General features: G+C 47.1%; 1 protein-coding gene across 1 annotated transcript; it reads left to right on the forward strand.

The window, feature by feature from the left end:
- The first annotated feature begins 1,309 nt into the window (after positions 1-1,309).
- CDKN1A (cyclin dependent kinase inhibitor 1A) lies at positions 1,310-11,645 on the forward strand. Its single transcript, XM_051996723.1, has 3 exons — positions 1,310-1,424; positions 9,079-9,537; positions 10,217-11,645. Exons 2-3 carry the CDS (start codon positions 9,093-9,095, stop codon positions 10,264-10,266), a joined length of 495 nt encoding a protein of 164 aa, XP_051852683.1. The 5' UTR covers positions 1,310-1,424; positions 9,079-9,092; the 3' UTR covers positions 10,267-11,645.
- Positions 11,646-12,834: the final 1,189 nt, after the last annotated feature.

Below are 12,834 nucleotides of genomic sequence, written 5' to 3' on the forward strand. Positions count from 1 at the left end.
TCAATCAGTCCTAGGGTTGTCATTAGCTGTTTTCCAGGTCTCTACTCTGAAGGTCAGTCATCAACAGAATAGGGGTGATGGCCTATATGATCCTCCCTATCTGACTATGATTTTCTCCTTCCTGCAATCGATATATTACATCTGAAATCTAATTGAGGCAAGTAGCTGTAGAGGACCGAAAATATTGGGGACCTCTGAGAAAAGTATATTTGAAGCAAAGATACTTACAACACCGTGTAAATTCAGTGTGATTAATGAGATAATGGTTCTCTAATTTACATATACTTAATATTTAGTATGGTAATGTAATGGTTCTACAGTCAACACATGCTCAGTGTGCTGTAGTGATGTAATTGTACTAAGGTATATAAGGGCTGAGAGGACTTAAAATAAGCAGAAAGACTCGAGTGAGTGTGTGCTCGAGGTCTATCTCTGACTGGAAAGCTAGCCTGGACATTACAGATAGCTCTTCAATCAGAGCAGAACAGAGCCCCAGGTTCTGTGCCATTCTAGTTCATGTTTTTCCATAAATCTATCAGAGATAACTACTCTAACGGCCAATAAATGTTCCTCAGATACTGGGTCTGTCCCTCATTTTTAGTATATCACCTGCCAGGTCATTTTCTAGTCACACAGATCTAGGAGGGTACCATAGTGCTCCTTGTACCAGGTCCTTTGGGACTCCCAGGAGAAGGGGGAAGGAAGCCTTAAGAAAGGGGCAGAAGAGATAGTGAAAATGAAAGTGCATCAATTAGAATGATATTAGGCAACTATAAGAGGTAATCACTAACATTAATTTTCTTCCCTCTATTTCGGGACAAATTCTTTTCCAGAGCAGTTGTGAAGCTAGCCAGAGAGGGGTTAAGAGATTCATTCATTGCCTTCCTTTCAGGACCCTTACTTCCTTCCAAGTGGGAATGTTGATTTTATAGCTTAAGTTTTCTGGAAAATGCGACACGGGTGACAAAATCCAGAACTATGAAAGTGTGGATATGTGTACGTATGCTTGTGTGTGTCTGTGTGTGTGTGTATTCGTGCGCGCTCGCGCGCGCGCGCGGGAGTCTCGGCCGGGTAAGGGAGAGTTTCTGGCTGCCAGGGCCCGGCTTCGCCCCTGCCCCCAGCCCTCCGGCTAGGCTGCGGAGACCGGCGGCCGCAGTCCCCAGCCCCGTTGTCACTCACTTACTCGCTGAGGCTGGCGCCGCGCCCTGCTCCCCCGGCTGAGCCTGGAGGGCGGGGTTTAGGTGGACTGCTCAGCAGAGGCTCAGTGGAGGCGGAGATTGTGCAGCTATAATAGGCTCCAAAGCCGGGCAGTCCAGCCAGAAGAGGAGGTGTGAGCGACGCTACCGAACCGGGTTCGAGAGCTGGGCAAGGGCAGGGACGCAGAGCTAGAAGGACTTGATCGAGATATCTTGAGGGAGACTGAGGTAAGGGAATTTGGAGCTGAAGCCTTAGGGACTGGAAAGAGACAGGATTTGAGGCCCTTAACTCTACTCTTGTGTGTGTGTGTGTGTGTGTGTGTGTGTGTGTGTGTGTGTGTGTGTATAAAAGTAAGGGGAGGGGGTCCGGCATTCTCCCCGGCCGGGGGACTGTCCGAGGAGCTGCCTGGAGAAAGTGGGCCCGGCTTGGGGGTGGGGAGAAGGGGCCTCTTGTTGGAGCGCCCCCTCCCCACCGATTTCTCTTCTCTGGTCTCTACTAAACGGCCCCGGCCCGGTTCGGCTCTAGTACCCGCATAGCCCTTTCTCTCTTACCCTTTCTGGAACCCTAGGAAAGAAGGCTAGAAAGAAGGGAAAGAAAGAGGGAACCGGGATATCCCTAGAGTTCGTCCGTGTTAGGAAGGGGGTCTCGTTCCCGATTCAGGGACTCCGCCCGTTTCCTGCTTTCTCACCAACATAGTTGGGAGAGTGAAAAGAGCGAGGAGCTGGAATCTGAGAAAGACATCCCCCCATCCCCAAAGCGAACCGGGCCCGGACTTGGGGTAAGAGCTGAGTTTCGTACTCTTCCCTGCTCCGGAGTCGCGGATGCCCGACAGGTTAAAAGCTTAAGCCCGCCCCGGGGCGGGGATCCCCAGGCTGATCGATCGGGGTAGATCCTGAATAGAATGTCTTGGGTCCCGGGAGCGTCTCTTTGGTGGATCCCGGAGGAGTGGAGGGATCCCAGCCGGCTACAGCGATGTCGCACTTTCTCTCAGCGACAGACACCACCCCTCTCCTCTTTCCTTTGGCACAGGAGACAGGGACCGAGGCCACCTCCCCTGTGCCCCTCCCCGCCCGCCCGGCCCGGAATCCTTGTCCCTCGAGCCCCACCCCCAGGCTAGCCCCTTCTCCCGGCCCGCTTGGCCAGCTCAGCTTCGGGTCTAGAGGGTGGTGTCACCGGCCTCCTGGAACGTGCAGGGACTTGTCCCTAGCGGGAGGGGGAGCAGGAGGTGACTCACGGGTGACACGGAGACCCCGGGGAGTGGGGCGGGGTGAGGTCAGAGCCCCACCCCGGGGAGGAGAACTGAGTTGGGGTGGGGGGAATTATGGAGAGAGCTCCGCGGCTTCTGTTAGCCTCAGCCTCCAGAGCTACCCCTTAACAAAGGGAGGTGTGTATGTGTGTATGGGGCGGGGGGAAGGGGCTGGCCCCCGAGAGGAGTTGAGGGGACTGCGGCCAGAGACCTCCCCTAGCCTTCAGCCTTGTGGGTTTGCACCCGATCCAGGGAGAAGTCTTGGAAAACCTGGGCACCTGGGTGCCTGCGGTCTTTGTGCCTCGGTTATCCTTCTGAAAAATGGGCACAATCTTCTTCCTTCGCTTTTCCAAGGCGTTCTCGGAGTGGCCATTTCTTTCTGAAATGAACGGCATCTTTCTCCTTGACAACCCCCTCTAGTATCTGGACCCCTGCTGGCTTCTCCGCCCGGCCCTTGTCCCGGAGCCGGACCTTGCCCCTCCCAGACTCAGGGGGCGGGGGCCTTAGGGACAAGGAGAGACTGGAGAGCCAGCCTCGCGTCCCCTTTTCTAGTGGGACCTGGGGATGTTCCATGCAGGGCACCCTCTCCCCAGTCCCTAGGGCTGTAGGTGATCTAGTGACCAGGGTGAGGGGTGGGAGAGGGTGGTAGTGGAGTCAACCGAAAGCACCTCTCCTAGTTGGGTATTTCCGGTGTGTGTATGCAAACGACGAAGGCGTGTGTGTTTGTGTACTAGGGTTCCTGGCTCCAGATCCTGGCCAGCCTGTGGAACGTGCGCACGCACACACACACGCACACACTCACACACGGAGGTCACGTGTGTGCCCGCCCAGTAAATACTTGTAGAATTGCTTTGCTGTGCTTTGCACTGAATTGGATACTTTTAAGTAGGCGGCGATGTCTAGAAACTGCAGCCCCTCTTCCCCTCCTCCTCTCCCCCGCCCTTCCCTACGCTCCCCGCTCGGCTCCAGATACGTCCCGAAGACTAGCGAAGTGGTGTTAGTCGTTTGGTTTTTGCTTCCCATTGCTATTTTTATTCCCCACTTAACCAGTTGTCTCCTCGGGTGGATTGGGTGTGGGGCTGAAGCCGTGGCAGAGCTGTGCGCCTGTGTCTCCTGGCTGCGTCTGTCTTTGTCTGTCCGTGCCTCTGCCTGGCTCAGCCTTTGTTTGTCTGTGTCTCTCTGTGTGGAGTGAGAGGCTTATTTCCCAACAGTGTCATGTGCAGTTTCGGAAGCCCGGCTGGCTCAGCGTGACGTGTTCACATCCCTCTCCCATCCCTCCACCCTCTTTCCCCCTGCCCCTCCCCAGGAGCCTGTGACGTGCCGCCCTCCAAGTTTTGGCGGGCTGGCAGTTCAGGAAACTGACTCAGTACAACTTCTCCCTTCTGGACTGTCCCGCTGCCCTAGGCACCGGGGCAGGCTGAAAGGGTAGGGGGTGGGGTGAGGTGGGGGGGATTTCCTAGAGGCAAGCGCCCCCTCCTGGCCCTGGGGCTGCATAGCCCAGCCACCCTACTCCAGCATTTCTCAAAAGAAATTTCCCAAATGACTCTTGCCTGTGGGTCTTTGTTTCCTGTGTCTCACTCCCAGAGAACCTTCTGTCCTGAGCTCAGCAGGCATGTACAATCAGCCAGCATTTCATCACGCACTCTACTCCGGTCTCTTCTCCTGATTTTCTCCACTTTGCAAAAATAAACCTTTCCTTACTAGACCGGGCCCTGAAATTCGTGGACTCTAGAGCTGCTCAGTAGACGAGCATTTACTCTCAGATTTTGGTAAGAATTTAGTTATGTGCCTCCTACTACATCCCAGGCACAGGAGATGCAAAAGCCGGATGACCTTAAGAAGCTAGTAGAGCCCCTTCATTTTATAGACAAGGAAACTGAGGCAAACAGTTATGTCACTTATCTAGGGTCACATAGCTAATTAATGTATGAGGTCACATTTGAACTCAGATCTTTTTTACTGTGTCCACTGTGCCATCTAGCTGCCCCAGAGTAGTATATACTGAGATGCTAAAGGGATTCAAACTCAAAGGCAAAAGTTGGGACCGGGCATTGATACTCTGTAACTTCTGCACATTGTGGAACATTTATTCCAGCAATGACATCGTGTCACAACTTCTCTGATGTTACCACTTAACAAAGTCTTAGTTGTAACCACTCAATATATCCCTTGGATTATAGGACTCTAAAAATAAACCCTCTTCTCCTTTTCCCTAACCTGGTTCTATTCTTAACTGTCCTGGGCAGAGAAAGGAGAGTGAGGAGAAATGGGGATTTTGAGAGAACCTCGGGAGATGGGAATTGAGTATTGTAGAGCATGGGGTTTAGGCCACTGAGAGAGTACAACAAGCCGGGTCTGCCCTGAGCCCTGTTCAGGCTTTGCCATCTTTGTAATTTTGTGGCAAGACATTTTATTTCCTTTGGATTCTGTCTCCTCCTCTTTAATGGAAAGGAGTTAGATTAGAAAATCCCAAGATCTCTTCCATTTTGTCCATGTTATGATTCTGTGTATTACAAGATAGGAAATAGACTTGGCACAATTTGGCATACAGTAAGCGCTTCATAAATGTTTGTTGACTGACTCAAGCTTCCCCTGTCCCTGCAGATAGGGGGTTAACAGAGTGGGTATTTTCCCTTTGGAAGATACAAACCTGGACTTGCTCTTCTAAAAACAGACTTCCTGCCCAGGCTTGCCAATAACCCAGAGAATCTTGGCTTTTGGCCGGGCACAGAGTGTGGTGGGGGCAAGTACCAGGGTCACCATAAATAGGTAAGCTAATTTTTTCTGGTCTTCTCTGATGCCAGTTGCAAGAGGAGCCTTGGAAGCTATAGAGGGAGAGGGCACCAGAAAGCCTGCTGGGATGTGTTTTTTGTTGATTTGTTGATTAGAAATATGGCCTCTCAGGGTCAAGCAGTTAGAAACGCGACCAGGTCTCTTGGAATCACCTGATATGTCTATTCAGGATGTAGCTCAACTCACAAGCTATTCATCACAGAAGGTAATTTACCCAAGATCGCTGATCCAGCTTTGAACTGAGATCATCCCACTTCAACTCTGCTTCATTGACTGCTACCCCACACCTATAGTTACAGATCTCTTCCTTAAGCATATTAGTTCCCTTGGCCCATAGAAATTGTCACAAAACAAATGTTCAGAGCCTGCTTCTTCACTTAGTAGAAAGCTTGGGAAGGGAAGCCTGAGGCTCTAAAGAAAGGATGGAAGGAATTTGTCCAGACCACATGGAAGTGGATAATCCTTCATATTTTTCAAAGGATTTTCTTGATCTTTACTGTTGCCTTTTAAGAGAGGCCTTTTACAAATGAGAAAACTGAGGTCTAGAGAAAGAAAGTGACTCGGCTGAGATCATATAGTAAGTAAGTTATTGGGTCAGAGCTAGGAACAGAGCCTAAGCTTGAATTCTAGTTCCTGGCTTTTTTCTCCTGTACTGGAGGAACTGGGGGCAGGGGGGAGGGAGTAGTGGTGGTGGGGTGTGAGTTTAGAAAAAGCAGTAAGTTGACTTGGTCAAGGAAAATACACACACACAGCTGTTCAATACCCCTCATCACCCCACCCCCATGGCCCAAAGGTTATTTTCAACACGTTAGTGTTGTAGGCTGTCTAGGTTATGGGCAGAGAACCAGAAACTCTGGGTGAGGCAAGTTGGCACTAAGGTGCCTGGGAGGGTAGATCCCAGTCTGGGGAAGCCCCGAGAAAGAACATGGTCTTTGTGGTTGTGGGCCTGTGCCAGTGAGCATATGTGCTTCTGAGTCTGGGCCAGCTTGTCCTGTGTTCTGTGTCATTCTATGTGGGTTTTCCCAGTGTGTTCCGTGTGCATTAGAAGTAGGGAAAGGAGCATTGGGTTTGCTATCAGAGGACTTGGATTCAAATCCAGCTGTTGCAGAGGCAACTGGGCCTGGAATTGGGAAAACCTGAATTCAGATCTGGCCTTAGAGATTAAACTATACATACATATGCATATATTTATAACTGTATATAACTTTATAGATATATATATACAACTCTATGTCTATAACTGTATAGTTATCAACTATAAAATGGAGATAATAATAGCATCTACCTCAAAGAGAGTTTGTAAGGATCAAATAAGATGATATTTGTTAAAAATGCCTGACACACAGTAGGTGCTATATAAATGCTTATTCTCTTTCTCTTCCTTTCCACTGTCATTTGCTATCTATATGACTCTGGACATATTACTTAAATCTCTGAGCCTTATTTTCTTCATCTGTAAAATAGAGATGGCCTCTAAGTTCCCTTCCAGATCTAACTCTTTGACTTCTGTCTGTGTCTCTGTGTTAAGGTTTGTTAGTAAGTCAATTAACATTTATTAATCACTTCCTCTGTGCTATGAACATGCTAAGGGCTTCGGATATAAAGAAAAGCAAAAGATAGCCCTTGCCTTTAAGGAGGCCACTATCCTAATGGGGAGACAACATGCAAACAGATATGTACAAATAAACTATATACAGGATAAATAGGAAAACAGGGAAAGCACAAAAATTTAGAGGGAAGGAAAAAGGGTATCTATAGATGTGTGAGATTTTAACTGAAACTTGCTCTCTCTCTCTCTCTCCCCTTTTCTCCATACACACACACACACACACACACACACACACACACACACACATACACTCACATAGTATGGTGGTAAGAACATTGGACATGAAAGAAAGACCTGAGTTCAAATGCTGCCTCTCACTAGCTGTGTGACCTTGGATAAGCCTCTTAATTTCTCTGAGTCTGTTTTCTTCTCTGTAAAATAGGGACTAGCACTTACCTACAATATTATTGTGAAGGTCAAATGAGGGACTGTATGTAATATTCTTGCAAAACACTGTTGTATTTTTTCTTATTAGCAATATTGCAAAAGAAAATACAGATATAATAAAGAAAGTATGGGGGCAAGTATGCTTTACTTCTGTACTTAATGTTCATTATTTCTCTCTCTGAAAGTAGATTTTTCATTATGGGTGTTTTGGATTTGTCTTGGATTATTGTCTCGATCAGGTTAGCTAAGTCTTCCACATTTGATCATTGTTACAATATTGCTACTACTGTACACAATGTTCTCCTGGTTCTGCTCACTTCACTTTGTATCAGTTCATTCTATAAGTCTTCTGAGATTTTTTGAAACCATTCTGCTTATCATTTCTTATAAAACAATTGCATTCTGTTACATTTATATACCACAACTTGTTCAGCCATTCCCAATTGATTTCCAATTCTTTACCACCACAAAAAGAGCTGCTATAAATATTTTTATACCAATGGATCCTTTTTCCTTTTCTTTGATCTCTTTGGGACACAGACCTAGTAGGGGGATTGCTAGGTCAAAGGGTATGCACAGGTTTATAGCCCTTTGACCGTAGTTCCAAATTGTTGTCCAGAATGGTTGGACTAGTTCACCGGCAGTGAATTAAACAGTGCTATATGCTAACTTATTATTCAATATAACTATAAACCTATTGGTTTTTATACTAGTTTGCCCATGATCTTTGGATATATTTAAGTCAAAGGCTGAAAAGGGGAAGTTGGGACATTGAACTTGGTTCTGAAGGCTAAAGGGGAAGGATGATTGACAAATTTCCTAGTGAAGGTCTTTTGGGGCTTAGTTTTGTGGAGGAAAGAGTACCATTGTCTAGGTGAAGTAAAACCTGAGCTGAGAAATGAGTAAAAAATGTTTCCTGGGCTGGGCTCTTACTAAAACATTTTACAGTGCTGTAATTCATACATACTTGTGAATTTCAAGCATGTTTGAGCAATAAGCTAAGAGAAGTAGCTGGTAATAAATCGATTCTAGTTGCTATTCTGTAAACACAATCTCTTAAGTGCTACTGTATTCAAGCCAACTCAGGAGGGTTGTGACTGGACCACTGGTTTTGGGAGCCAGGGGATCTCTGTTTGAGACTCAGCTCTTCATTTTTCTTATCATGGAACCTTGGGTAGACCATACCTCTTAGACCTCAGTCTCCTCATCTGTGAAATGGAGATAACAGTCTTTGCTTACTTCCCCCCGGGGTTGCTGGGAGGATCCAGTGAGATGATGTAATAATGTCGCTGCACTTTTGTAAACATAAACATCCTGTCTTCGGTGATTTCCTGGAACCCCTCAAATTATCCCAGAATTGATAGCTTTCTACAAGGCTTAGAAGCTCTCTACTTTTCTTCCTCAAACCTACTCCAAGGAGTAGGTAATATAAGAGTTATTGTGACCATTTTACAGGGGAGAAAGCGGAGGCCTATAATCAGGAAGTAGCTTGCATAAGCTCATAACGGGAGGGTTTGTGACAGAGCTGGGAAGGAGATTCAGGTTTTTCTGTGCCTGTGTATATATGAATATATATGATTGTTCCATATATGTCGTGATAGGGATAGAGGATCATATCTGTGGGGGGGATCTTTGGAAAGGAAGCTTGGTGCACTGAGGAAAATGCTGGTTTTAGGAGTCAGAATTGCAGCTGAATTATTTACTGGCTTGAGACCTTGAGCTTAACTTCTCAGGTGTCCCATCTGCAAAAAAGGGGCTTGAATTAGGTGGCTTTTAGAGTTTGGTGCAGCTCTAAATCAGTGTTCCTGAGGTTCCCAGTCAACTAAATGTCTTTTTGTCTTATTAGCCAGAGTCATCAGCATGTCTGAGTCACCGAGTCGAACACGTCAGATCCCCTGCAGTGGGAAACTTTGCCGGAACCTCTTTGGGCCTGTGGACCATGAGCAGCTGAAGCAAGACTGCCAGGACCTGATGCAGAGCTGCACCCAGGAGGCCCAGCGCCGATGGAACTTCGACTTCATCACTGAGACCCCCCTAGAAGGCGATTATGCCTGGGAGAGGGTCCGAGGCCTGGATCTACCCTCCATATATCGCCCGACAGGGCCGTGGGGCAGGGAGGACCTGGGGGGGAAGAGGCCAAAGCCCCGGCCCAGCTCCCCAGCCCTGCTACAGATGTCCGCCCAGGGAGACCATGTGGATCTCTCCCTCTCCTGCACTGTAGTACCACTGACCCCAGAGCGAGAGGAAGGGTCTATGGCTGGGACCTCCCAACCCACCCGAAAACACAAGCAGACCAGCATGACGGGTAAGTGGGTGGGTGGATAGGCTATTTACAATTACAGAAGGAGACCTCAATGGTCATTGATTTCAGCTCCCTCTGATTGTCACATATCAAAGTTAGAAATAACTTCAGTGAGACAGCATGAGAAAATGAAAGGAGTTCTGGATTTAGAGTTTGAATTCCAACTCTGACTTGAGACTTGTCCTATGTGGATAAGTTCCTTAAGCTCTATGGACACCACTTTATTCTATAAAATGATGGGGTCAGAGGGAGCTAGGTGGTGCAGTAAATAGAACACTTGAGTCATGAGGATCTGAGTTCAAATTAAATACTTAACTGGTAAGTGGGCAAATCACTTAACCCTCAATTGCCTCCAAAAAAAAGTAAAAACAGATGAGATTGGACTAAATAATTTCTAACTGTTCTAACTCTAATTCTTCTGATCCTAAGTCTACATTGTGTAATTGAAATCCAAATCAGATGAGGAAACTAGAAGTTATTCAGTTAATGTTCAATAATAGCCAGGTCACTCAATTTCTCTGGGCCTTAAAATGGGAATGAATACTTTGACTCCCTGGTTCCTAGAGCTTTTATGAGAAAAACACTTTGAAAAGCTTAAGTCATAAACTTTGTGTTGTCTTTCTTTGCAAGGCTAAGCTGATCTGATCATCCTTGAACCTTTTCCCCTCTTTTGTCTTAACAGATTTCTACCATTCAAAGCGAAGGCTCATCTTCTACAAGAGAAAGCCATGACTTGACGCTCCAATCTTTGTCTCCGGGCTGGATGATGATGACCACCCCTATTCAGATACTCTAGCTTTTTGTTTGTCAGTGTGTGTGTGTTTTAATTATTGTTTGTATTTTAATTTAAACTCCTCCTTGTATATATACGCTGTCTTCATGCTGGGTGGGCCCTGGCCTGTATAGCATGGAGAATATTTAAAAAAAAAAAACAACACAAAAAACGACAGTGGAAAGCTAGCTGCGCCCCCGCTGTATAAGTCGGACTGTCGGGTATTTTTATGTTTTGAAACCTTATTTAAAATGTCCTTGTCTTATGTTTCCTCTATCCTATAAGATAGAATGAAGTTGGCCTCAGGCCAGAGATCGGTGTAGCTACAGAATGCTGCTAGCTTCCTTGCCTGTCGTTCCTTACACCAGGAATTCCTGGTTAGGAAACCCGCCATCAGGTGTAGTGGAATTCTCTTGGGTTCTCTAAATTAAGTTAATTTTAATTTGAAAAAAATAAAAATAAAAACAGATGGCACTTTGTTGGGAGGGTGGGGTGAGGGTAGGGTTGGTAGGGATACAAAGTGACTGTCCTCCTCTGAGATGTCCAAAGCCAAGGGATGAAGGGCAGGGGTCCCACCCCGATGTGGCCTTTTGGCTTTGCTCTCTACTGAGAGGTGGGGGAGAGAGTTGGTTCTTGTAGCGTTTCCCCCACCCCCTCTCTGTCATGTCCCTCTTTGCCTGCCCCCGGGCACTGGGTAGGCAGGTGGGCATCCGTTCCCCAAAGGTGGACCAGCCAAGCTGCTCAGGATCCTGGGTCCCTATTGGTGCTGTCCTGCCCTGCACTTTCTACAGAGACCTAGCTGCCCTTCCATAGCTAGGTTTTCCTTTCAGCTCTCCCCTCCCCCTTCCTCCCTACCCTCTAGCCCCCAACCCCTGACCTGCCTCCTCCCCTCTCCCCACCCTTCCCATTGTACTTTGTGTAGCAGCTGAACAAGGTGACGGTTGTTTGGAAGTGAGGCAAGGTGATGAAGATGTTTTGGCCTTTCTGGGGAAGGTGGGAAGGGCCGTTGTTAACTGCATTCAGAAGGAACGGGTTTTATTCAATCCTGACTTTGCCCAGTCCCAAAAGTCCTGTGGACAAAACCCCAGCCTGGACACTGACCCTAGAGGGGAGAGTAGACAGCAAGCACTTGGACTCTGTACTACACAATTGAGCACTTGATTCTAGGCTCTCTTCTCTTGTTCTGGTTCATGTGTATGTCTTGGTCTCCTCAACTAGACTGTAAGCTCTTTGAGGGCAGGGACAGTGTCTTATACTTCTCTGTATCCTACATGACCCCTAACACAGGGTTGGGTATATAGCAGGTGCTCAGTAAATAATACTTATTGACCTAACCACACTCCTATGATGTTTTTGTTGTCTTCTTTATCCTCGGGGCTTTGGGTTGATGGTGGGGGTCTGGGTTTGCTTTGCTTTTAAAGATGTTTTTACCTCAATATCTGGTGAAGAGGAAAATGAGCTGTTTTGGGAACTGGAAGAGCTGGATTCAAATTTTCTCTCAATAGACCTTAGTTTCTTCATCTATGATAGACTTTGATGAAATAATCTCAGGTCCCTCCAATTGTAAATCCTAGAGGTTCCATCTTAAGACAGGTTAAGGATAAGACATCTATTCTTATACAAAAACAGAGAAAAACCTGAGGTTGTCCTCTAAAACAATTGCAAACTGCATATGTTAGCGTTAGGAGGAATTGTCCTGGTAACCGGCATACTTAGCATAGGAATAATCAGCTTTCAGGATCATTCTGAGAAGGTTTTTGGAAGAGGTTGGGAAAAGAACAGGGCATTTGGTGGGAGGAGAGCAGGAGAGGATGTGGTCTGAGGAGAAACACAGTCATGGAATTCCAGGTTTAGAAGGGATATTGTAGGCTACATTCCAGAATAGTTTAGAAATAGGGATGTCCTCTGCCAACAGGTGGTCCTAGGCCATTTATTCCATGCTTAAACAACTCCATTAGAAAGTAGTTTTCACATCAAGCCTAAGATGGTAATCTCTTCCTCTCTGCCAGCTTCCATCAGGAGGACATAGCAGGATAAGCTTCCCTAAGACAGTTCTCCAAATAGTAGAAGACAGCTGTCAGGTCCCATAAAAGTCGCTAGGAAATCATTGGAAGTGTTAGGGTTGAGTCAAGGGAGTGGGGGGAAGAGGGGGAGAGAGAGAGAGAGAGAGAGAGAGTGAGAGAGAGAGAGAGAGAGAGAGAGAGAGAGAGAGAGAGAGAGAGAGAGAAGAGAGAGAGAGAGAGAGAGAGAGAGAGAGAGAGAGAGAGAGAGAGAGAGAGAGAGAGAGAGAGAGAAGAGAGAGAGAGAAGAGAGAGAGAGAGAGAGAGAGAGAGAGAGAGAGAGAGAGAGAGAGAGAGAGAGATCAAGTGAGCTTGAGTATGAGAAGGAAAGGGTCAGGTGAGGAGAGGAGGGGAGGGGCATGATGTGGTAGGGAGGGACTGGGTTTGGCTGTGGAAAAAGGGCTGGAGAGCAATAGGGTTTGGTGAGGAAGGAGCCAGGGAGGGGTGAGGCTTGGTGTAGTAGGGAGG

Source organism: Antechinus flavipes, chromosome 4 (assembly GCF_016432865.1).
Source record: "Antechinus flavipes isolate AdamAnt ecotype Samford, QLD, Australia chromosome 4, AdamAnt_v2, whole genome shotgun sequence".
Taxonomy (NCBI): Eukaryota; Metazoa; Chordata; class Mammalia; order Dasyuromorphia; family Dasyuridae; genus Antechinus; species Antechinus flavipes.